A 27,315-nucleotide genomic window follows, 5' to 3' on the forward strand; every position below is an offset into this window, starting at 1 on the left:
ACTAGGCTGAACGACAGTTTTCCAACAAGATAACGACCCCAAACACAACACCAATTTGACAACTGCCTTGCTGAGGAAGCTGAAGGTAAGGGTGGCCAAGTTTGTCTCCAGACCTGAACCCTATTAAGCACCTATGGGGCATTCTCAAGCATAAGGTGAAGAAGCACCATGTGTCTAACATTCAGCAGCTCCCTGAGGAGTGGAAGAGGATCCCAGCAACAACCTGTAAAGGTCATTCTGGGTATGGAATTGACCAGTGCCGGATAAAAATAAACAACAAAAACATACAGTCACAGGACATTTAACACAACATTAGAAAAAAGTGATGCTACATTAATTCCAATGCTGCCCAAGAACCAAACATGGTTCAGAAGTAGACTCAGATGCATTTATGTGGCAGTGCTGATGCAGATCAATAGATTTCAATAGCTTCCTTAGAGTGTACTTCTCTCCGCATGTAACATGTTCAACGCCATAGCGTTAGATTTGGGTCTGGGTCAGCGCTGGCACTGGCGCTGCCACGTGCATGCATCATAGTACTCTCATGAACACTCATTCACAAGTGACACAGTACAGATTATAATGTAGAATAATGTTTTATTTTTTGTTTTCTTTGCACAAAAAGTACTCTTGTAGCTTTGTACAATTACAGTTGAAGCACTGATGTCACATGGACTACTTTGTGGATCATCTTGGTACTTTTCATATGTGAATTCTAATATGCCTGTTAAGGGTTTCATTTTGAGTGAAACTTAGTCCACATTGAGGGCAGATGTAAGGTTTCTCTCCGGTATGAATTCTCATGTGCCTTTTAAGAGTTTCTTTTTTAAAGAAACTTTTTCCACATTGTTCGCAGATGTAAGGTTTCTCTCCGGTATGAATTCTCATGTGCCTTTTAAGAGTTTCTTTTTTAAAGAAACTTTTTCCACACAGTTGGCAAGCGTAAGGCTTCTCTCCAGTGTGAATTCTATTGTGCCTTTTAAGGGTTCCATTATTAAAGAAACTTTTCCCACACTGTTCACAGATATAAGGCTTCTCTCCAGTGTGAATTCGCATGTGGTTTTTAAGGTCTCCATTTTGATTGAAACTATTTCCACACATTTCGCAAGTGTAAGGCTTCTCTCCGGTGTGAATTCTCATGTGCCTGCTGAGGGATCCTATTTGAGTGAAACTCAGTCCACATTGAGGGCAGGTATAAGGTTTCTCTCCAGTGTGAATTCTACTGTGCCTTTTAAGGGTTTCATTTTTTGTAAAACTTTTTGCACATTGTTGGCATTTGTAATATCTCTCTCCAGTGTGAATGCTCATGTGGGCTTCGAGGTTTCTCTGTAGAGAGAAACTCTTTTCACACTGTTGGCAAGTATAAGGCTTCTCTCCAGTATGAATTCTCATGTGGTTTATAAGGACTCCTTTTTGATTGAAACTTTTTCCACACAGTTTGCAGGTGTAAGGCTTTTCTCCGGTGTGAATTCTCATGTGTCTGTTAAGGGCTCCCTTTTGAGTAAGTCTAAGTCCACATAGACGGCATATGTAAGGTTCCCTTTCGAAGGGAACTCCCACTGCGTCCTCTAGAGGGCGCTATGGGGAACGTTGCAACGTGACTCGTGTCTGAAGAATGAATAGAAAAACTACATGAAATGGCCGGCGACAGCGTATGACGTCACGCAGCGCGACCGTCGCTGCCGCTGCGTCACTACCGGGCGACCAACACATAAAAGGGGCGCCAATACAACACAATACATCTTTGTTGTCTTCAGCAATTCTTTGTCTCGGAATGCATACTCTCTCACCAGAGGCACATATGACGTGTGTGGTAATCTGAGGAATACCTGCACTTTCACACTGCCGCAAGCTGTGAGGGAATAACACAAGCAGATCAGCTTTTTGAAAGAGTAGAATGCAATCGATGCATTCATTGCTTGGTTATAACGAGAGGCACGCTCTCATACCTACTTGCACGAATCTCTGCTACGTGGGTGTGGTAAATTACAGCATGTCTGGCTCCCGAGGGAACTAATGTGCTTATAGCGAAAACGCATTCGCAAAGGAGTGAGGTGAGTTTCTCTGTTCCTCATTTTGCATGAGTGTGTTTGCCTCTCGCGGCATTAACAAACGCATTCGCGGCGTCGCATTCGCTTGCTTTTTTTCCTGAGGGAATTTGGCGCTTGGGCGGAGTATATTTAGCTCCCGCGGGAGCCGGATATGTGATGCGCGTCGCGATTGTGGAGTTAATTTACCGCTATAAGAAGGGGATTTCCTAAGACTAATTCAGCCATGATTATGGCAGAACAGTCTTATTAAACTGCAGCTGTCTGAGGCTAGCTGTGTGTTAATTCTTCCCCCTTTAGGGTCTGGAGGCTTTCGGTCAGTTTTTACCTCGGTTGGTCCTTCCTACACACAGATATCTGAGGATGTCTGTGTATTGTTTAAGACATTTCTCTTGTAGCTCTTGCCTAGATGGTGCTGTCTCCCCTGCTAGGGTTTAAGTAGACAGCCCACTCTGTTGGTTTGGGCTGCGTTTAAAAGGACTAACCAGAGGTCTTTTACTGATCTGTTAGTTTCCAAGGCTCAATGGCCCTTTTTTGGATTTATGGGTGAGTACGATCCATTTTCTTTTAATAAAAGAAAAATAACTTCATACTGTCTCAGGCCTGTGTGTTGTCTTTACTTCTCAGAGAAGAAAGTTATGAAGGAGACATACGGCGGATACTCCCCCTCTGATCCTATGGACTATGGTTATGGCAGTGTGCGTCTTCTCCACATCACAGGTCGGATGGTTAACCACCCTTACAGCACATGTTAGACTTGGGATTTTTATGTCCCCCTTTTAAGGTAAGCTCCCTAAGTTTGGTCTTAGGATCGCCCTTAAACATGTTTAACGCTGTCTTCCGCAGGCCTGTTCTGAGAATCCCTCTAACCAGGATAACAGCTTGTGTTCTGTTGAGGCAGAAACATAAGCGCTGGTAGCAATACTTCCCCTTTTTTGAGAGGGTATTTCTTAGAAGTATTACTATGGGAAAAAGGATCTTTCCCTTCTTATCTAGGTTGATTCTCACCTCTACAGGCCTCGTGACGAGCTGGGCTCCCCCCTTTCTGAGGAAAGGGTCCCTAATGAGGGCCCTCTAGGCCAGAGAACGAAAAATGCTCCCTTTTTCTGCGGAAAAGGTTTATTTGAGCACACCCTGGTGACAAATTTTCCTAAACGATGGGTTAAAATCTGTAGAAACTACACCCAGGTTTAGGATTGCTCTTCTTTCTGAGGAAAGGATCTGAGCATCTTTTGGGGTCAAAACACCTCAAAAAGAAAAATTGGCACCTTAGGGTTCATTCTCGTTCCTCAGGCTTTATTTCACTTCCCTTTCTGAGGAAAGGCTTTTAAGAAGTGTCAAACAGGAGAACGAGTTTCCTGTCGTTTCTTCTCCTAGTGAACTACGGGCCTCTATTTTCTGCGGAAACAGAGCCTTTCTAACCTGTTGAGACAGGAGTTCGCTGTGTATGGAGTGCAGCAGGCCACCCTCTAACAATACGCCTGAGGGCGGGGGAAGTGCTCGCTGCAGACTCGGAACAACTAAGGAAAATGCTCCCCTTTTTCTGCGGAAAAGGTTTATTTGAGCACACTTTGGTGCATAAACATTGGGTTTGGACTTCAAAGGTCTCTTATGTGAATGCTCCCCTTTCTGAGGTAAGGGTGTGTTATAAAATGAGCATCACTTTGTGACTCCATTCTTACCCTAGTCTGAGGGCTGAGGTAAGGCCTATAACAGTGTTCCCCTTTTTGAGAAAAGGATTTGAGCACTCCCCTTTTTGGAGATGTAAAAGTCTTATCCTAGTCTGAGGGCTGGGATAAGGCTTGATGCAGAGTCTGCACCCAGGTTTAATAATGCTCTCCTTTCTGAGGAAAGGATTTGAGCCTTTTTTGACACCAAAAAATTCTCGATCTCCTCGTTTCACTTCCCTTTTTGAGAAAAGGTTTATGAAGTGTCAAAACCAATAGGACGGGTTTTCCTCCCTAAATCAGGGCCTGGAAGCCAGCCTCAAACGGTAATTCAGGAGAATCTAATATGGCACCTACCGCTCCCCTTTCCGAGGAAAGGGTTCCTAGAGCAGTAGAGACATGCTCCTCTCTGTTATACAGGCTGTGTGGACTGGCGTGCACGCTCCCCCCTCCAATGGGTTCCTGAGAGCAGTGCCCCCTTATGAAGGATTATCCTCCCTGGGGTTCAGGGCTTAAGGATTTGTCCTCTACCATCGTCCACTATTACAGGATGGTTCAGCTACCATGTTTATCTCTGTTCACAGGTAGCTTGCGAGCTTCTGTCCGGAGTAGGAAACTTTTATCTGAGGATAAAAGCCTTTCTTCTGTCTACTTAGACAGCATGGAGCTGGTAGTGAAACCCCCTGGGAAAACACTCTCCTTAAATCCGATCATCTCGGTAAGTGTCCCACGCTACGCCTGGGCATCTTTAATAAAGACCACAAGAGTGGCAGGTCCGTATTCATATGGGCTTTATAAAATCCACATGTTGGTAAGTTCCCACCAAGCTCTGGGTTCTTCTCTTAAACCCTTTATGGTATGGGTCACGCATCTTCGCTTCGTTCCCATTTATTAGAGTTGGCTTATAACCCCGGTCCCCTGGGTTCAACTCTTAGATATCACTGTTGATTTCTACCAACCATCCATTATTAGGACACCTCACTGAGGTGGCTCCTTGCAAGTCTAAATCTCTGAGGAGATTTAGCCGTTTCCTCCAGAAGGAATTATTTCTAATTCCAAGCCTTAGAACTGTTCACTGGGTTCTAACCCAGATTCAGGTAAGTTAGGTACAGTTCAGGCACTGGCCGTGGAGGACAACGCTTAGGCTGTCACTACGTCCTAGCAGGGGCAATTCTCTGAATTGATGCTAGTACTACCTATACGTTTTAGTATGCACTCCCCTCAGCATGGCAGCGTTGGTATATTGTTCCCCATAGCGCCCTCTAGAGGACGCAGTGGGAGTTCCCTTCGAAAGGGAACGTCTCAGGTTACGTATGTAACCTTGGTTCCCTGAGAACAGGGAACGAGACACTGCGTCCTCTAGACCTTTTTTCGCCATGCTTAGGACAAACAATGCTTCCGACATTAAGATGTATTGTGTTGTATTGGCGCCCCTTTTATGTGTTGGTCGCCCGGTAGTGACGCAGCGGCAGCGACGGTCGCGCTGCGTGACGTCATACGCTGTCGCCGGCCATTTCATGTAGTTTTTCTATTCATTCTTCAGACACGAGTCACGTTGCAACGTTCCCCATAGCGCCCTCTAGAGGACGCAGTGTCTCGTTCCCTGTTCTCAGGGAACCAAGGTTACATACGTAACCTGAGACGTTTCTCTCCAGTGTGAATTCTTGAATGTTTTTCAAGGCTTTCTTTTTTAGTGTAACTCTTTCCACACGGTTGGCAGATGAAATTACCTCTAGCTCCTGTCTTTTGTGTAGTCTGTTTAGTTTGTGAACAACTAAACATGTTTTCTCCAGTGAAATCATGTTTCTTATACTGAGCTTTGTCTTCTATTTCATTTAGTTCTTCCCTTTCCTCTTTCAGCAGCATCAGGTCTAAAGCAGAAAGAGACCAATACAAGTTTATCCCATTTTAATAGCACAAAGCAACATACATCAATACATTTAAAAACCTGCAACATATATGCAAGATAGGTCCGTGTAAATTTTATTCATTTAATTTTCAAATCGAAACGAAATAAGCAGAAATAAGAAAACGGCTCATTTGTTCGTTTTTTCATTTGTTCAGAAAACGAAAAAACGAGATTTTGGCTCGATTTTCGTTTTTTGGTTCACGGGTAGAAAACGGATAAACGACTTCAAAATTCGTTTTCCACATGTGGGCGGTCACGAGACGCCCCTTTACGCCAATTGGTCAACCAAATCTGGACAGGTGACGCCATTCATTGTTTGTTCAACAAAATAAAAGACCATACTTCATTTATTTTCATTCTTTTGAAGTCTTTAAAACAACAAACATACAAGTGCAATAACATTAATTACATCAAAATATAATACAATTTAACTAAAATATTATAATAATAATAAAATTGAAAAAGCAATTAGAAAATCACATGTACACAAGAAGTTACAAATTATTCAAACAATAGATTTACAGCTTTAAAATAATTTACAGCTTGTGTTGTGTTATTTCTTGATTCTTTTAACCATTGCATACCTGGCTGTTTCTATTAAAATGAGAGTCAACAAGAAGATAGTCCTCTGACTGGGCTTTATTCTGTTCAACCTAACTCATTTCACAAATATTTATTTCACAAATATTAATCTGCTTCCAGCATGTTTTATTTTGCTCAATGATTTTAAATCTGAGTATCTGCGGTACAGGCAGCGCAAAGATCAGTGTTCAGTCAAGTGTGTAAATGCACAGCAGTCATAACTTTTCTTTTAGACATTATGCTCAGTTTTGGACAAGCGATGGTAAGTCCAAATACTGTAATGCAAATCGACTGAAGGTACCGAGAGTGGAGAATTTATTTTTTTACTGCACTGTATATCATAGCCACAGGAACGCAGGGGCGGACTTTGCCATTAGGCAAAGGTAGGCAGTTGCCTTGGGCCCCGAGCTGCAAGGGGGCCCCCTCAAAAAATTTTGGTCGAGGTGTTTTTTCTTTTTTTTTTACTTTATGGCAAATGTCAAAAATTCTCTGAAAAGTCATCAGAATACTTTTATATACAATATATCTTAGGGGCACTCAGGCGCGGGCACCCTTGAACACCACACTGTTGGACTATTCCATTATTTCACGTCACTGCGCATCTGCTGCAGAACAGCAGAAGTGATTAACAGACGGCTTGTGCACAGAGCTAAAATGAAGCTAAGCAAAAAACGAGGAAATGGGAGGAAAGCAAAAAAATAGCAACACTACCAAAGCTAACAAAATTTTTTCTGATGTCACCGTCACCAGCTGACGACGGTAAAGCTAAAAAGCAGAAATAAGCTGATGTCGATTCTTGTGCTTCTCAGTGAAATACGCGCTGTGTAAAAAATGGTGCTACATCTCAAAGCACGCGAAAAACCCACCTTAAATAATGTTTTTACTCCAAACGTACTTCATAACATCAGTCGAGTGTTTGAAATTAATCCTTCTGTGAAATGATGTGGCTTCTTACACATAATAATGCACAGAACATAGTTAATAGAATTCTAAACAGTGATGAAGGCATGCAGTATAAATGTACTTTATTATAATAAAAAGTATAATAATACAAACTTCAGTAAACAATATATTGTCGTAGTCGTGTGTTCATTAGTCACGTTGAATCAATGAAAGCAGTTCAATCTTTATTTAGTTTTATTTAGATGAAGCAATAAGTGTTTTCTAGATTTCTCCTTCAGGTGATTTTGGCGTTTCCGAGAAACAGAGCGCCCTCTGGCCTTTGGATGAAGATTTACTGCTGATCACACAGAAATGGAAATCACAGTCACCGTGCTTCCCTAAAAGATATGCATGACAATCGCAGCTTCCGATTAATCACAATTGCGATTTCATTTATCGTGCAGCCCTACTTGTGAATAGACAATAAATATTATTGCACAGGTAATATATTATGAAAATAAGATTTTACAGTTTTACAAGGAGGAACAAAAGATGTAGAGGGCCCCATGTCTGTGTTTGCCTTGGGCCCCAAAATGGCTAAATCCGCCCCTGCAGGAACGTTTCATTTCGCCAGGATTTAAGTTACTATAAGTGTGCACAGCCTTGATGCTTAAGTAAAATGTTGATATCAGCAAGATAAAAAAAAATAACGCTGTAAAAAGTTTTCGGCCATTTAACAATTAAATTACTTGCCCACCGCCCCACCGTCATTTATTATTAAAATATTATATAGAAATAGTTTTTATAGACGTAATACCAAGGTAGTTCAGCGGAACAACAGACAATCATCTGCTTCATATAGGCCTACATCATGAGCAACAGCGGTTGGAAGGGGATGTAGACAGCAAATTTTGCAGTTTTTTTTTTTTTTTACACATATTCTCTTTGTCGATAACAAAACAGTGCAAAAACTGGATGGAAACTTGGCTAGTGACAGCCACGCGCTTTGCAACGTAATGACTCGTACAACTAGTGGGGGCCCCCTAGTGGCAGCGGGGCTCTAAGCAGCCGCTTAGTTCGCCTATAGGGAGGGCCGGAACTGATGATAGAGAGTGAGCAACTGATATAAATGTTGGTTGGACTTTTAGGGGGGGGAGTATGTGGGAGTATTTGGCCGCTATTCGCAGAGAATTTAGTAATGTCAATGATTCTAATAAGCTCAGGCCGGTCGCGTTCACCTCGGCGCCCGCTCAATTTGTGATCTGCTGTGTAAATCCTTCGGGCGGCCGACCGGGAAAAGTCCCGGTCGTCCCGATTGCCACTCCGCCCCTGTATATATATATATATATATATATATATATATATATATATATATATGTGTGTTATCTATCTATCTATCTATCTATCTATCTTAATCGTCGTGTCAATCATTTCGCTGAATCACTCGTCTCTTGCCCTGTTGCTCGTGCTTTATGAAGCGGACAACTGTATTGTATAACTACATTGATATTTCTATAAAAAAAAATTTCTTTATAACATTTCTATAAAAAACTTAATTGAATTTAATTCTCCACTCTCAGTACCTTCAGTCGATTTGCATTACAGTATTTTCACTTACCATCACTTGTCCAAAACTGAGCATAACGTCTAAAAGAAAAGTTATGACTGCTGTGCATTTACACTTGACTGAACACTGATCTGTTCTTCTTTGCGCTGTCTGGGTACCGCAGATACTCAGATTATAAACCATACAGCAAAATAAAAAATGCGGGGTGCAGATAATAGCTATGAAATAAATATTTCTGTGAAACGAGTTAGGTTGAACAAAAGAAAGCCATAATTTTGTTGAAAAAATATATCATATTTTTACATCTTACAATAAACAACGCAACACAAGCTTTAAATTATTTGAAAGCTTAAAATGTTTTTTGTTTTGAATAATTTGTAGGCCTAACTATTTGTACACATATGAACATGTGATTTTCTTATTGCTTTTTCTATTTTATTATTTTTAAGTGTCTTTTTTATTATATTTTGATGCAATTAATGTTATTTCCCTTGTATGTTCGTAGTTTTAAAGACTGCAATTAGAATGAAAATAAAGAATGAAAATAAATAAATAATGGTCTTTTTTTAACTAATGGTCTTTTATTTTGTTGAACGAACAATGAATGGCGTCACCTGTCCAGATTTGGTTGACCAATCGGCGTAAAGGGGCGTCTCGTGACCGCACACATGTGGAAAATCGAATTTTGAAGTCGTTTATCCGTTTTCTGCCCGTGAAACAAAAAACAAAAAATCGAGTTTTTTTTTTTTTTTTTTTCTTAACAAATGAAAAAATGAATAAATGAGCCTTTTTCTTATTTCTGCTTATTTCATTTCAATTTGAAAATGAAATGAATAAAACGTACACGGACCATGATACTACCCACTAAGTCAGCGGTTCTCAATTATCATGGAGACCCCCTGCTCTACATTTTTTGCATGTCACTTATTTAACACATCTGATTCAGATTCACTATCTGACAGCAGACTGTGCTTATAGTGTAGCAGAAATAACTCTTGAGAACTATTTTGTCTTTATTTTATAGCTTTGAACCTCTCGCGTGGTTCCTTCATATTTTATGGTTGCTGTAATAATTCCAAGACTCAAGAAACCAAGCACTGACCCTAATAATTTTGCCAATTTCCAATTTCCCCTTTCTCTCAAAATTTTTGGTTTAGGTTGTTCCATATCAGGTTCATTCCCAACTTTTAAAAGATAGACTGCTTGAAAAATTCCAGTCAGGTTTCTACCCACTGCATAGTACAGAGACTGCCATTGTAAAAGTTGTCCATAATATGCTGATGGCAGCTGATTCTGGACTCTTTAATTATACTTATTCTACTTGATCCAAGCACGGTCTTTGATACGATTTCCCATCAAGATCTCTTAGTTATATTACGCTATAGCAGAGAGCTCTAACCCTAATCAAACTTAAGCATGCTAATCAATGTCTTCAGGATCATTAGAAAATCACATGTAGGTGAGTTTGATCAGTGTTGGAGCTGGAACTCTCCAGGAAATTGGATTTCGCAAGCCATATTTGAGGATCCCAGCTCTATAGGTATTACTGGTGTCCCTTTTAGTTGGTTATCTCTCTGGGTGCACACAATCCGTCAATCGTAAAAAATTCAGATAATAATTTTCATTTCAAAGCGCATCCATCCATCATAAAAAGTGTCCCGCACAGCTCCAGAGGGTGAATAACAGTCTCCTGAAGCAAATCAATGCATTTTTGTAAGAAAATATTTTCAAACCATATTTTAACCTTTATACATCTCATCTCCAGCTTCCGCTTACAGTTATACACACAATCACAATAGTCCGGTGGATGAAATAGGACGTATGTGTAACGTAAGGAGAGAAGCAAAACAAAACACTGGTCATGGATTACAAAACAAGGATTTTTTTAAAGAAAAATGTCGGAGAATTTTTATATAAGCCAGGAGGAGACTGGTTTTACTTTGTTGAACAAAGGAAACTTTACTTCCTTTGCCCCTGTAAACAAAAAGTTCACAAGAGTAGCATATTCTTACCAAATCTTACGCTACGCCTACATCCTACATGGATGAAACAGGTCGTACACTGAAACGCAACTCTCATGTGTGCACGTATGACAGTTAAGGTTAGAATACACTAAGCGATTTTCATATCAAGGCATCATACACTTACTTCTTTTGTAAATAGTGACAGAGGAAAATGGCCATCATACCCTACATGAGGATCACACAACACCAGATTTTGAAGTCGTTCAATCACAGTGGAATCAGAGTCTGTGACCATCAGACACTACATGATTTTCTATGGAACCTGTCAACTCAAATCTGCAGACTGGCTCTAATTTTTGGCAACTAGTGTCAACTTGTCCAGACTGTAAATCGGCAGAAAATGGAGGGGCAAGAATCATGTAGTGTATTCCAGGTATCAGCAGAAGCCAGACAAAACAGTTTATAATATTTTAAATACAGTATGTATATTTTCCTAACAAACATCAATTCACTTCAGGAGCATTTTATTCATCCCTGGAGCCATGTGGAGCACTTTTTAAGATGTTTGCGCTTCACTGAACTTCTTTTGAACTACTAAACAACACCCATTCACTGCCATAAGGCTTGAAAGAATGATTCAATCCAATTAGATATTTCTGAAAGAAGAAAATCACACACACCTAGGATGCCTTGAGAGTGAATAAATCATGGGCTAATTTTTTTATTTTTGGGTGAACTATCCCTTTAAGTCTCGTAAATCTGACTGCTGCCACTGTGCTTATATAAATGAAGAGACATCTTATGGCTCATACCAACTTACTAACTTTATTGTTATAAAAAAAACTCATTTAGGACTGCTTTAATAGCCTTATTTTACAATTTATTCATCAGTATTTGTCATATTTTTACAATTTATGTTAAGTTCCCTGCTGAAAAAACCCAGCTAAAACAATCTTAAGCTGATTGGCTGGTCTTATTTGGTAATACTTGTTTTAGCTGGTTGTTCCAGCTGGTCCCCCAGCCTGTCCAGCTAAGGAAGGTGCCAAAACCCCTCTAAAACCAGCCTGCTGACCAGCTAACACAAGGCTGAATGACCAGCTATAACCAGCCAACCAGTCAATTTAAGCAGGACAGTACTTTTGTGTGTTTAGAAACATTCATTTCATCATTCAACTTTGAGAATGAAAACCAACCTGTTTGTTCCTCAGTATCTTCATGTTTGACACTGAATGTTTCTTCAATCCTGCTGTCTTCGCTCTCTTCTTTAATAAACACCATCTTTGTAATGTCACGTGGATCTCAGTTGATTCGACTGGAGTTTTTTTTTTCTGCAAGTTACTCTGTCAGGTTTATTAAAAGAGAATAATAAATAAAAGTAAGTCCAAGCTGAATCTCTGGGTGTGTCTCAATCAGACCCCTAGTTCAGTAGTCAGCTTACTGGTTAGGAAGTCAGAGTGATAGATAATGGCCTTGAATTACCTGAGGAAAAAAAAAAAAAAAAAAACAGAACTAGCATTCAAATTGATAAAAGAGACACTTATAAAGGTTCATTTTGTATTAAGATTTATAAGTGGTATTGATTTATTTGCAGGTTATATTTAACACATTGCATTTTAATAAAAAAAAGTTTGCAGTTTGCAAATGGCATTATCGCATTTACTCTGTTTTGTGCTTCAGGTCTCTTCAGTAATGTGCAGTGATTCAAATCAGTGAATCATTTTGCAAAGCATTTGATTCAGTTGACTCGAATTTTAGAAAAGCTCCGCTTTTTTATCACTACTTGCCAGCGACTGAATTGGTGTTTAGACGGTTCAGTGTATAGGGAGCGATATGAGACGCCCCGTTTGTGAATGCGTTCTCTTACGAGAGGTCTCTCGTACTGCGTAAGCTTACGCTTGGGGAAAATCCTTTCCGCGAGAGATATTGAAGCCAAAAAATTATCCTTAATTTTGTATTAATGTAAAACGCGTTGCCGCAGTGAGCAGACATAGGCGAGGCGTATTGCGTGCCTATTGGCTGCTCTGCAGCAACTGCAGCACCTATCGAGCGAGGCTTGGCGCGATGCCAGCTCCAATGAGGGCATTTCGCGCCTAATACGTCATCTCCCGCCGAAAGTGGCGTGATCCAAGCCTATAAATATCGCTCGAAGGCAGCTACACTCTGATTTTTTCATCCTTCAAGCGAAGCACACGCATCGCTGGAGCCGGAGAAGAAGCCGCCGTCGACTGCAAGCATCTCAGCGGGACGAGCCATTGGAGCTGCTGGCCACGCCGCCTTCCGTGCCTTCCTGCTGCGCTTTCCGGCGCCTATATCCTTTATAATCTACAGTGTGTGTCGCCGCTGTGATACACACTGTTTCTCTAAAAGAGCAAAGTGTCTTTTTAAAGATGCTTTCATACGGCTCGTGCAGATGCCAATGGCGACTCTGAGGACTTGCCTTGCCTTCTTCACTGAGACTGCTCCCCCGCCTGCGCGGTGTCGCGCCGTAAAAAGCGCCGTGCCCAGCGGGCCCCGGACCCTTCCCCCAGCCGACAAAGCTCGCCGGTTCGCCCGCCTGCTTCATGGACCTCGTCAGCCTCTGTTCCGGACGTAAAGCGGCCGCTGTATGCCACCGCTTCCATCGACGCCGCTGACGAGGGGGGCCATGAAGGAGGAAGAGGATTTCCGTTTCCCGCCAGAGCGGGAACGCGCATGCTGCTCAGAAGAGGCGATAACAGCCCACTTATGTCTGCCCTCCGCTGGACGGCGTGCTAAGTCGGCCCTCCCCTCTAAAGCTTGCCGTCAGACGTCAAACCTGCTTCGCCGCCGCCTGGCCGCGTCAGCGCTGCGTAACATGGCCTCTCACCGTTGCTGAGAGGCACCCGTGGCTAACGCTTTCTGATGTTTTCTCGTCTGGCCGCCGCCCCGCCAGACGCGGCCCGCGGCCCAGGATTGAGTTGAAACCTGAGCCTCCGAAATCGTCCTAGCACAACTAGGAAAACGACGTTGTACGAGTCCCGCTGTTGCCAGACCCAGGAAATGTGACTGTTCCAGTGTTTTCTGCAGCCAACAAACCGGCTCCGTCGCCCGTTTGCCTGCACACAAAAGTCGTTCCCACGGCTACACAGATAAACTCCCAATAAAGTGTATTATCTGGTGTCCCGGCCACGGCCGATGGTGTTTCACGTGTCGTAAGAATATGCCCACTAACCAGTGCTCATCTCTACACACAAGCACAGCGCACATAAAATCGACTCAGATCGATTGCGCGTCACACGTGGTAAATGTGCCCGCTTCACAGTGCCCACAGACACCACATTATGCACGTCAAACTGTTTCTGTAAAAAACGAAACCAACAGTGCATTCGCTCTATGCAGGCGATGGTTGTTTGGAGTATTAAATGTGCCCGCTTCACAGTGCTCACAGACACCTCATTATGCACGTCAACCGGTTTCTGTAAAAACGAAACCAGGAGTGCGTTCGCACTATGCAGGCGAACGCTGTTTGGAGTGTTAAACGCCGGTGCGCGAGTCCCACGGCTGCCAGACTTTCACCGAAAGTATTCGCTCGCTCAGCTCCAAGAAATGTGGCTGTTCTAGCATTATCCGCAGTCATCAAGCCGGCGCTGCAGCCTGCTTGTCTGCACTCAAAAGCCGTGCTCACGGCTACCCAATTAAATCCTCAAAGGAGTGTATTTTCGGGTGTTCCGGCCATAGCCGAAGGTGTTTTGTGTGTAGCTCGCATGCCCCCACCAAAGTTAATCGCTCGTCCAGTCCCAGGAAATGTGACTGTTCCAGTGTTTTCTGCAGCCAACAAACCGGCTCCGTCGCCCGTTTGCCTGCACACAAAAGTCGTTCCCACGGCTACACAGATAAACTCCCAATAAAGTGTATTATCTGGTGTCCCGGCCACGGCCGATGGTGTTTCACGTGTCGTAAGAATATGCCCACTAACCAGTGCTCATCTCTACACACAAGCACAGCGCACATAAAATCGACTCAGATCGATTGCGCGTCACACGTGGTAAATGTGCCCGCTTCACAGTGCCCACAGACACCACATTATGCACGTCAAACTGTTTCTGTAAAAAACGAAACCAACAGTGCATTCGCTCTATGCAGGCGATGGTTGTTTGGAGTGTTAAATGTGCCCGCTTCACAGTGCTCACAGACACCTCATTATGCACGTCAACCGGTTTCTGTAAAAACGAAACCAACAGTGCATTCGCTCTATGCAGGCGAACGTTGTTTGGAGTATTAAATGTGCCCGCTTCACAGTGCTCACAGACACCTCATTATGCACGTCAACCGGTTTCTGTAAAAACGAAACCAGGAGTGCGTTCGCACTATGCAGGCGAACGCTGTTTGGAGTGTTAAACGCCGGTGCGCGAGTCCCACGGCTGCCAGACTTTCACCGAAAGTATTCGCTCGCTCAGCTCCAAGAAATGTGGCTGTTCTAGCATTATCCGCAGTCATCAAGCCGGCGCTGCAGCCTGCTTGTCTGCACTCAAAAGCCGTGCTCACGGCTACCCAATTAAATCCTCAAAGGAGTGTATTTTCGGGTGTTCCGGCCATAGCCGAAGGTGTTTTGTGTGTAGCTCGCATGCCCACTGCCCAGTGTCCATCACTACACATGAGCACATCCTGTCATACAAACCCCGCGCACATAAAGTCGACCCGAATCGGCTGCGCTTCACATGTGATAAATGTGCCCACCCCAGAGTGCCCACACATATCACATCAGGCAGGTCTTACGGTTTCTGTAAAAACGAAACCGGACGACGCTCCGTCTACGCGGCTAAAAGCTGCATCGAGTGTGTTAAATGTGGCCGTTACCACGCAACCACATATACACACAGAGATAGCAGTCCCCGCGGTCAGCGTACCCCGAGCCTTGCATGTCACAGACACCGAAGCGGCCCCGTTATTAACAGATCGGAGCGCGCTTCGTACCCACCCCCTTGCATTACATGCAAATGCATGGGAAAAACTCCCAGGGGTTTCAAAATGGGTGCTGGACATCATAAAGAGAGGCTATTCGCTCCAGTTTCGACGACGCCCTCGCCGTTACACGGCGCGCGTCGAGACCACGATACAGGCAGATGCAGCACACCTGCTACGAGCCGAAGTGACCACATTATTGAGCAAAGGTGTCATAGAACCCCTGTCTCAAGGTCAGAGCGAAGGAGGGCTGTACAGCAAATACTTCCTGATACCGAAAAAAGGCGGGGGAGTCAGGCCCATACTAGATCTAAGACAACTGAACAAAGCACTGGTGAAGCGAAAGTTCAGAATGCTCACAACCAAGAAAATCCTCGCACAAGTGTGCCGAGGAGACTGGTTTGTGTCAGTGGATCTGAAAGACGCGTATTTTCTAATACAGATAGCGTCGCGTCACAGGCGATTTTTGAGATTCGCCTTCGAGGGCCAAGCTTATCAGTACACAGTCCTGCCATTCGGTTTGTCCCTAGCACCCCGTACGTTTACGAAGTGCATGGACGCAGCGCTCGCCCCGCTCAGACTGAAAGGCGTGCGAATACTGAATTATTTGGACGATTGGCTGATTTTAGCGCAATCTCGCTCAATGCTCAGGGAGCACACGACCATGTTACTCGATCACCTCGAGAACTTGGGTTTGAAAGTCAATTGGGAGAAAAGCTTGCTGAACCCCAGCCAGAATATCTCCTTCCTGGGCATAGAACTGGATTCGCTGTCAATGACAGCGAAGCTATCGTCAGTGCGCGCGCTGAACATTCAGAGCGCAGTGAGCGCGCTCTGCTGCAGCACGTCTGCCCCGCTCAAGACCTTTCAAAGAGTGTTAGGTCTTATGGCCTCAGCATCATCAGTTCTACAGTTAGGGATGCTTTGCATGCGCCCACTGCAGTTCTGGCTGAAAGCGCGCGTGCCGCGCCGAGCGTGGGCGTCCGGTCGACTCCGTCTCACGATCAATCAGAGTTGCGTTACAGCCCTGATGCCGTGGAGAGCAGCCGACTGGTACCGAAAAGGTGTCACTCTAGAGAGACCCTCGAAGGTGAAAGTAGTGTCCACGGACGCGTCCACCTCGGGATGGGGAGCGCTGCTAGAGGGCAGACCGTCGTTCGGCCTATGGTCAGAACGCGAGAAATCACTGCATATCAACTGCCTCGAAATGATGGCAGTGGAGAATGCGCTGACATACTTTCTTCCCTTATTGAAGGGAAGTCATGTATTAGTCCGCTCCGACAACACATCGGTAGTGGCTTACATAAATCGCCAGGGCGGTCTCAGGTCCAGAAACCTACATGCACTTGCAGAACGCCTTCTGGTCTGGGCTCATCGCAACCTGCGCTCGCTGAGGGCAGCGCACATGCGGGGGACCTTAAATGTAGGACCAGACAGACTGTCCAGGAACAATGTTCCGGCGGGCGAATGGTCGCTGCACCCTCAGACGGTGCAGCTATTATGGAAAATATTCGGCAGAGCGGAGATAGATCTATTTGCATCTCAGGACAACGCTCATTGTCTAGAATTCTTTTCCAAAGCCAAGGACGCGCTAGCCCATGCGTGGCCCCGCCGTCCTCTTTATGCTTTTCCCCCAGTCTCTCTCCTACCTCAGGTGATAGAGAGGGTGAAGGAGGAAGGGTGTGCAATACTGCTAATAGCGCCGTTTTGGGGGAACCAGCCTTGGTTCCCAGTGCTGATGCAGATGACGAGCATCGCACCGTGGCCAATACCTGTGAGGAGAGACCTCCTCTCGCAGGCGGGCGGCGCGATTTGGCACCCTCACCCCGAGCTGTGGTCCCTTCATGTATGGGTCACCAGGGAATATATGATTAATTCCCCAAAGGAGTGATATCAACGATCACACAGGCTAGGGCTCCATCTACTAGACGGCTCTATGCCTCGAAGTGGTCGATATTTGCGGACTGGTGCACAGCCCGTGGATCCACACCCACAGACTGTGGTGTGACAGATGTACTTTCCTTCGTACAAGAGCTGCTGGACAAGGGCAGGTCCCCGTCCACGCTCAAAGTTTATGTGGCGGCCATAGCAGCGTTCTCGAGGACAACGCTAGGTCAGTCAATAGGGAGGAACGATTTAATCATACGCTTCCTTAGAGGAGCTAAGAGATTAAATCCACCCAGACCGCCTTCAGTCCCAACGTGGGACCTTTCTGTGGTGCTGGACGCTATGAAGGGCGGACCATTCGAACCACTACAGGCGGCTGAATTAAAATATCTGTCTCTTAAGGCTATATTCCTCCTAGCGCTCGCTTCAGTGAAGCGCGTAGGAGACTTGCACGCGCTCTCCGTGAGCGCGACATGCATGGAGTTTGGACCTAACGACTCTAAAGTTATACTCAAACCCAAGCATGGATATGTGCCAAAGTCTATTAACACACCGTTTCGAGCACAGGTCATCGCACTGTCTGCTCTACCGGTTGTGGATGAAGAGGCTGACGCGAGACTCTTATGTCCAGTTAGAGCGCTAAGAGTCTATGTGTCTCGCACGTCTGCTTTTAGACAGACAGAACAGCTGTTTGTCTCGTTTTACGGGCATTCTAAAGGAATGGCTGCGTCAAAACAGACTTTATCCAGATGGATAGTGGATGCTATTGCACTGGCGTACGAGTCCAAGGGCATGCAATGCCCGCTGGGTGTCAGAGCACATTCCACGAGGGGCGTGGCCTCGTCGTGGGCTGGGTCGAGTGGGATTAACTTGCAAGACATTTGTACGGCGGCAGGCTGGGCCTCTCCGTCTACATTCATAAGATTCTACAACTTGGAGGTTCCCGCCCTACAGGCCAAGTTGCTATCGGTCTAGATATTAACAGATATCTAGACCCATGTTCCAAGTTTATCCAGGTCGTTTACCTGCCCGGATACACCAGGAGCCAGTGTTTCTAGGGTCCTAATCCCCTTATACGTTCAAGCACGTTCAAGCACTATATGAACCCCGGGCTATCGCCCTCGGGTCTATGGTATCAGATCTTGGCATGCACGGCGTTTTACATGGGGTCCCCAAGCGTAAGCTTACGCAGTACGAGAGACCTCTCGTAAGAGAACGTACTCGGTTACTAACGTAACCTCGGTTCTCTCAGAGAGGGAACGAGTACTGCGTACCTTGCCGTGCAAGCGCGTGCTCTGGGCGCTTTTATGATGAAAAAACCAGAGTGTAGCTGCCTTCGAGCGATATTTATAGGCTTGGATCACGCCACTTTCGGTGGGAGATGACGTATTAGGCGCGAAATGCCCTCACTGGAGCTGGCATCGCGCCAAGCCTCGCTCGATAGGTGCTGCAGTTGCTGCAGAGCAGCCAATAGGCACGCAATGCGCCTCGCCTATGTCTGCTCACTGCGGCAACGCGTTTTACATTAATACAAAATTAAGGATAATTTTTAAGGATAAATTTGGCTTCAATATCTCTCGCGGAAAGGATTTTCCCCAAGCGTAAGCTTACGCAGTACTCGTTCCCTCTCTGAGAGAACCGAGGTTACGTTAGTAACCGAGTACGTTTTATTTACACACAATTACATTCATTAATGTTATATAAAGTATGACAGTTTTACAGCCAATAATAATTAACTTTTCATTGCTTGTAATTAAACACTATAAATGAAACTGTATCAACACTGTAAAATAATAAAACCACAAACCTTCCTTCAGCTGAAACACAGATGCTGGAGCGCGACGCAGCGCTATAACGTCAGACAACCAGAGCAAAATAAAAGTCCTGTTAACATGCTGTTGTGTCAACAGTCACAAAAATAAATGGATACATGGCTTTACATAAGAAAGAATAGGCTACATACAAAATAAGAAACATTTCAAAGGTTTTCAGAGGTTTATTTTTGATGAAATACATGTTTATATATGCTGTCTAACTGTGTGCTGATAATAACTACTAATGAAGCTCATTTGAAATTTAAAAATGGCAAAGCATCTTTGGGATTTTAAAGATGACTAAGGCCCAATCCCAATTCTATTTTTTACCCCTTCGCCTACCCCTCGCCCCTTCCCCTTGTCCCTTGAAACAAAGTGTAAAGGGGAAGGGCTAAAATATTTCCCCTAAGAAATGGGACACCACTACAACACTGTTTTACGTCATCATAGGTTGTCGCTAGTTCCTAATGTTACGTCAGAGGACATGCGCAGATGTTTATCACTCATTCCAAGATGTCAAAATGTTGTCATGTTGCAAAAAGTACAAATGTACGGTGTACGCACCGTTCATTCACATGTGGCCGTAAGCAAAACAAACAACGCATTATCACATGCGCGGCAAATTGCTGATCAGTGTAGTGGTGCCTGGAGAAGTATATATGCTTCATTTGCGAATTTCGTTTTGAACTTTTTATTTGAACGCATTCGTTTTCTGTATCCTTGGACTAAAATGTTTACAGGGGTTCACTGGTTTAAGAAATTTCTGATCGTAAAAATCAGCTTCTTTTTATTTGTAAGGTATCGTTTTTATTATTATGTACTGATTTAAATTACTGGTGCGGTGAGCGGGCGCAGGTGCATTAGGCGCAATCATTAAATACATTTCAAAGCAGGCCGGCTCCACGGTCCTGACTGCATCATCACTGCCTTTATTGGGTGTTTTGAGCGAATATTTACATTTATTCACATGACTGGATGTGGTGGACTGCCATGATTTTGGCGAATGCAGGACACTGAATAATGCGCATCAGAGGGGATTTAAAAAGTGGAAGTGTGTATACACCGTATACCGCGTATACCACACCTACACCACCGTTGCAAATTACCGTGCCACTGGTCTTTCATGTTTCTAACATGCAGTCAAGTGTATATGACATAAAAATATATTTTGTAATATCGTGCAATCAGTGCTATCTGCTAGCAAACTTTAGCGATTTTTTTGCAAACGTTTATTTACAAAACAACACCATAAACACAAACACAAGATTGAAGGTAATAAACATATAATGAAACATTGTCATGAAAATCCTTATTAAAGGCAAAAATTACTTATATTTACGAGTCTGCTTGCTCGAGTGAGCAGCCATGTTGGAAATTTCTCTTAGCCCTTCGTTTGAAGTGAGGTCCTGAAAAATCTTCGTTTGGAGGGCTATCTGGCCCTTCCCCTTACCCCTACCCCTCCAACCAAAAGAGAAATGAGACACCCCTACCCCTTCATGTGAACGCGCCAAACGGAGGGGTAGGGCTAAGTGTAGGGGTAAGGGGTAGAATTGGGATTGAGCCTAAACTATTTTTTTAAGGGTAGTATTATTTATATTTTTTTGTTAAACTGTTCCTACACCCTTTTGTGCAGTTCCCTGGCCTCAAATTACACCATTTTGGTGGGTTTGTCCTTTGAATGACATTCTATGCGAAATATTTATGTTGCACAGTACTACTTAATCCATGCAAATATGTTCATACTGTATAAATGAGTACAGCCATTATAATTTAAACAATTATATAACATTTTCCAATTTCAAGGTTTCAAAATGTGAGTGGATGCATTGATGGAACCCACATCAATGTGCAGGTAACAACAGAATTATGGGTGCTAAATTAAAGTTGAAACCAATCAATCACAAGTTCAATCACACTCATTCGTGTTCCCTAGGATGACTAGGTAATATGTGTTGCAACCATCCTCATCACTAATGTTGAAGCCAAATGGCCAGGGTCTGTACATGATGCCCGAATTTTTAGAGAGTCATCGTTTCACCACAAATTCAACAGGGTGCTGTTTTTCTGCCTTGCATATTTTTTAATTCCACTTTTTAACTAACTACCATTATAGGACACTTCAGTGGTCTTGCTGGGGGACAGAGGGAACCCTTGTCTGCCCTACATGATGACCCCCTACACTGTAAAACAATTTGCTGTAAATTTTACAGTAAAATACTGGCAGCAGGGTTGCCAGCCGGTTACTGTAATATTTACAGCAGCATTGCTGTAATTTTAATTTACAGCATCATCCTGTATTTCCTGATTACAACAAATAACTGTATTTTTTACATTGTTGAGTTTTATTTACAGTAAACTACTTTAATTTGTGTATTCTGTATTTGCAGTATTTATTTTCCAGATTGCTGAATATTAATGACTAGCAATCTAAACAATTTATTAACTGCATAAGCTTTAAACAATATTTAACTGCATAAAGTGTTGTATAGTATGTAAACTCAGTGCACCTATTATTTAATAAAAACAAAAATAATAATAATTTGACACATCTTAATCTTGAAAAACAGGTCCAATTTTATTTAACATATAACTCTCAAATTTGCATGAAAGAAATGTCATAGAGCAGTGTATTTAGTATTATTCTGAATTCCAAAATAAATTGGGCATGAAAATATTTACTTGAAACATACATTACCCTGCAAAACTTTAAGTTTAACCAATATTTAGCCAAAGTTTAACCAACATCAAGTTAACCAACATGATCATAATTAAATGTTTCTAAATACCACAAAGACAGTGATGAATTTTCACAATTTCATGAACAGTCCAACATGGCCAAACAACAAGGCCCCAAGTGAGTCCAACAAATATTCTGATCAAAAAAGGAGAACAGTTCAGCTCCAGATGCTTCCCCATCCCAGGATGCAAAGAGTGGCTAAAATATAGAAAAGAACAAAAAGGACAATACATTAGATATTTTGCAAAACAATGAAAGTCAGACACAGACAGAGGGATGACAGATACAGTCAAAGACAGAGAGAGTGATGTGTGTTACAGTTAAATCAGTATGATTTTTAATGTTCTTTAAAAAAAAAAGTTGTGTATGTTCATCAAGACTGCATTTATTTAAACAAAACAGTAAACTTGTGAAAGATTATTACAATTTAAAATAAGTTTTATATTTTACTATCCTTTCCAATATAATTTATTTCCAAGATGCAAAGCTGAATGTTCAGCATCATTACACCAGTGTTACATGATCTTTCAGAGATCATTCTCATTTATTATCAATATGCTGATTTATTGTCAATGTTATTGTCAATGTTGTCAGTGTATGTTTTGGAGCCTGTGATACTTTTTCAGGATTCTTTGATGAATAAGTTTAAAAGAACAGCAGTTATTTAAAATATAACTTTTATCTAAACATATGAGTCTTTACAATCACTTTATCCATGAAAGGATCCTGAAAAAAGTATCACAGGTTATTACAAATATTAAACAGCACAACAGCTTCTAACATTGATAATAATTTAGCATTTACAATAATTCCATTGATCATGTGACACTGGAGTAATTAGAAGACTAGAGTATTGATGCTGAAATTTCAGAAATAAATTACATTTTAAAGTATATTAAAATAGATTCTTTCATTCTATTTACGTTAAGAAAACTTTTCTGGCTAACCAACAGGGAACGTTCTTGGTAACATTCCTAGAAGGTTCCCATAACTATGTCTAATAAAGTCTTGAGTCACAATGTGACATTCAAATTTGCGTTTGCGCTGCCCAGAGAGACGTTTAATGCATATGAAACATCTTTACACAGGCTTTTGTATCGCTGTTTCTATGTCTAATACATTTTAAATAAAATCAGTTTAATTTAAACTTAGGGTAACTATCTACAAGTGCACTAACACTGAACTATTTTTTAAAGCATTCAAAACATACTTTTAAGAAATACACTAATAAAACTCTATGTTTATTTTTGCAGTAGTAGTTGCTTTGACCTAAAAATCTATTTAAATATCAGTTGTATTTTCTTTCACAATTTCAAAATACTACTAAGGTAAAAGTACACTTTTAACTAGTGTATTTATAGTGTATAATCTTTACAATTTTATTTAGCACAAAATAAAAGATTGTACTACTAATGTACTTTCATGCATTTAAATATTTTTAAGTGCACTCAAGTACACTTTATTTTCACATGGGTGAGTTTGATTGGGACTATAGGTCTCCAAAGACGGAGAACAGCCTAATACAGCAACAACAGAGTCGTGAGGAAAACCTTAAATCTTAAACACCCTTGAATGAAACAAAACTATTCACACTAGAATTACACATTTTCGGTTCCCTTGTTGAACTTTTAATACATTACAGTGACATAGAGTATATAGAATGTAATCTAGTACAAAAATAATGCAATCTGTGCACAACTTTATGAGATGAAAGTTAGAGCTGATGGAAAACGTCCAAACGTCTTGAAATCTTCAAATGTTGTGTAGGAGAAACCATTGAGTTATTGAGATATTTATCAAATAGAAACAAGAACCTTTAAAGATCAGATGTCATGTAAATATAAAGATGTTCAGGGGATTGGAGAGTTTCAAAACTGGTATATCACTTTTAACATAATTCCATACTTGTAGATATATGAAGAAATGAGAAGGGGGTGATCCAATAAATGACTCTGTTTTCTTAACCTCATCACTTTGAGGAAAACGGCAAATTCTTCCCAGAATGAGTCTCTCCTGTGTGTATTCTCATGTGAATCTTTAGGTTTCCTTTAATCGTGCAACTCTTTCCACACTGAGGGCAGGTGAAAGGCTTTTCTCCAGTGTGAACTCTCATGTGATTCTCAAGGTTTGCTTTGCATTTGAAACTCTTTCCACAGTGATGGCACATGAAAGACTTTTCTCCGATGTGAATTTTAACATGATCCTCAAGGTGATTCGTGTCTGTGAAACTCTTTTCACACTGATGACATTTAAAACTCTTCTCACTTGAATGAATCCTCATGTGATAATTAAGGTTAAATTTTTTTCTGAAACACTTTCCACATTGATTGCATGTGAACGGGTTCTCTCCAGTGTGACTTCTAATGTGAATCTTAAGGTTTCCTTTAGTTCTGAAACTCTTTTCACACTGAGGACAGATGTAAGGTTTGTCTCCGGTGTGAATTCTCATGTGGACATTAAGGGTTTTTCTTTGTATGAAACTCTTTCCACACTGATCACATTCATGCGGTCTCTTACCAGAGTGAGTTTTCATGTGGACGTTAAGGGTTTTCTTCTGTGTAAAACTCTTTGCACATTGAGTGCATACGAATGGCTTCTTTTCAATGTGAGTTTTCATGTGGATTTTAAAGCTTTCTTTTTCATTGAAAATTTCTCCACACTGTCGGCACGTAAAAGAGCTCTCTCCAATATGAGTTACCAAGTGGGGATTAAGGTTTGTAGTTTGTGTTTTTTGAGGGTTTTTTGCTGAGGAATTCTCTTCAGTTTGCATGCAACTAATCATTTCTTCTTCGATTTTGAAATCCTGATATTTCTCATTTTGATCTTTCTCTTCTGTTTTATTTAGTTCTTGATGCTCCTTTTTCAGTGCCATCAGGTCTGAGGTGAAAAGAGAAAAATACAAGTTAACACCAGTTCAGTGGCACAAAGCAGACGCACAAGGGAACAAACATGAATTTATAAAATTACAAAAAAAAGAAATCAGTATTTTAGTAACCTCTAAATCTAACCATAATCATCTATCAAAAAATATGTACAGTATAAAGAAAAAAACATAACAGACAAGTGAAATCACAGTAACTTATTTTGCAAAAATGTCAAAAGCAGTACCAAATATTCCAAATGACAATGCATTGCAGTCTCAGTCTTCTCTGACGCAACAGTTTTGTATGAGGTGCAGAGCAGAATTTAAGGGTATTTTCTCTATTCTGTGGTGCTGGACAATTTAATGAGGATCAAATGAGTGAGTTCTGCTTTAAGAATGAAAACCAACCTGTTTGTTCCTCAGTATCTTCATGTTTGACTCTGAACACTTCAATCTTCAAGTCTTCACTCTCCTCTTTAATAAACGCCATCTTTATAATAGTATCATGTGGATCTCAGCTTCTTCAGGAGTTTTTCTGTCTTTGGACACTTTGTCCTGTTTGAAATTATTATAATTAACAGAAAAATCAAATGCAAACTGCATTTTTAAATGCAGAAATAATCTCTGGGTGTGTGTCAATCAGTTCAGTTGTCAGAACACTGGTAAGGAGTCAGTCAGAGTGAGAGTTAATGGTCTTAAATGGCCTGATATGACAACAAAACAAAAATCGTAGCATTCAAATGAATTAAATGACTCAAATTATATAGCCTACAATGTTCCCATTTGCATTAAGATATATTTAATTAGTATTTACTGATTTGAATGTTAATCATGAAAACATTTGCTATTGTTTTATAAATGTTGTCATTACACATATGTGACCCTGGACCACAAAACCAGTCTTAAGTAACATGTTGTATTTGTAGCAATAGCCAAAAATACATTGTATGGGTCAAAATTATCAATTTTTCTTTAATGCCAAAAATCATTAGCATATAAGTAAAGATCATGTTCCATGAAGATATTTTGTAATTTTTTTTACAATAAATATATAAAAACTTGATTTTTGATTAGTAATATGCATTGCTAAGAACTTCATTTGGACAACTTTAAAGGGGATTTTCTCAATACTTAGATTTTTTTTGCACCATCAGATTCCAGGTTTTCAAATAGTTGTATCTCAGACAAACATTGTCCTATTGTTTACTCAGCTTTCAGATGACATAAGAATCTCAATTTCAACAAATTTACACGCATGACTAGTTTTGTGGTCCAGGGTCACACATTACATGTTCGTTGTTTTGAGCAGCAGATGTCGTCAGTGAGCACTGATTCGATTCAAAACAGTGAATCATTTTACGATGCAATAGATTCAGCTCCTGGAGCGAATGAAACGCAACGTGTCCACATGCTGTTTACACGCACAAAATAAACTTCATTATTGTCACTAATTAAAGTTTTACAGTGTTACATTGCTTTTTTAATTAAAATGTATTTCTCAGTTATATATATATATATATATATATAAATCTCTAAATTATTTTTACGTAAACACTTCAAAATATTAAAAGCACACACCTTTCTTCAGCCGAACCACAGATGCAGGAATGTGGCGCATCCTTATGACGTCAGATCGCCAGACTAAACTAAAAGTCTTGAGGCATTTCTCTTTTTGCTGAGAAAAAAAATAAATAAATAGAAACCAAATCACATAATTTGTAATGGTTTTACTGGTGATAGCAATGTTTGTTATGATATTTGTAGTGGAAATTATTAGTTTCTGTGATGGTTTCTATTTTTATTTTTTTTAACAAAGCAAGTTCGCAGAGTCCGGACTTGGTAAGTTTGACTCAGAAGATCAAGCTCCCAAGAACAGGAAGACATTGATGAGTCCAGTTATTCTACAATGGAACAGTAGTGTACTTAATAGCATCACTCAGCACATCCAACTTCAGTTATAACTTACCTTAAAATTTGTATTAGGATAGATTGCTTGAGTGTTCGGACATGTTACAAGCATAACACTTTATAAGTGTTATTTTCATTTCTTTCATTTCTTCATTTCATTTCTAGAGGTATATTTGTATTTCTGAATTTCTGTTTTTGTTTGCACTTTTTGTGAATTTGTTAATCTACTAAAATGTTCAGGAAGCGCTGTCACGCAAGTCGTCCCTCTATTTTCACAGACTGTCACTGCGATAAGAGGTTATAGCTTTTCTGTATAAGACCTGTTTGTAACATTGTCTTTATTTGGACAGTATGATTACCACAGTTTTACTGTAGTATTACTACAATATAACTGTAGTAGAACCATGGCATCAAAACCTTATGAATCAAAAAAAAAAAAAAAAAAAAAAAAAAACAACAAAAAACTTGGTTACTACACTTATGGTAGCTACAGTTTTACTTTAGTAAAACCATGGTTAATGCTGTATAAGTATATACACATTTCACAGTACTTATCACTTTACAGAA

The 27,315-nt window shown here is 41.3% G+C and overlaps 2 protein-coding genes across 2 annotated transcripts in view; one reads left to right on the forward strand and one right to left on the reverse strand.

Annotated features, from left to right (window-relative positions):
• LOC141333897 (uncharacterized) lies at positions 1-24,824 on the reverse strand. Its single transcript, XM_073839057.1, has 2 exons — positions 24,013-24,824; positions 1-1,482 (listed from the first exon to the last, which is right to left on the reverse strand). Exons 1-2 carry the CDS (start codon positions 24,757-24,759, stop codon positions 703-705), a joined length of 1,527 nt encoding a protein of 508 aa, XP_073695158.1. The 5' UTR covers positions 24,760-24,824; the 3' UTR covers positions 1-702.
• Positions 1-27,315, forward strand: part of LOC141333833 (uncharacterized) — a 376,082-nt gene that overhangs the window by 246,081 nt on the left and 102,686 nt on the right. The window lies entirely within an intron of this gene.

This window comes from Garra rufa, chromosome 4, assembly GCF_049309525.1.
Source record: "Garra rufa chromosome 4, GarRuf1.0, whole genome shotgun sequence".
Taxonomy (NCBI): Eukaryota; Metazoa; Chordata; class Actinopteri; order Cypriniformes; family Cyprinidae; genus Garra; species Garra rufa.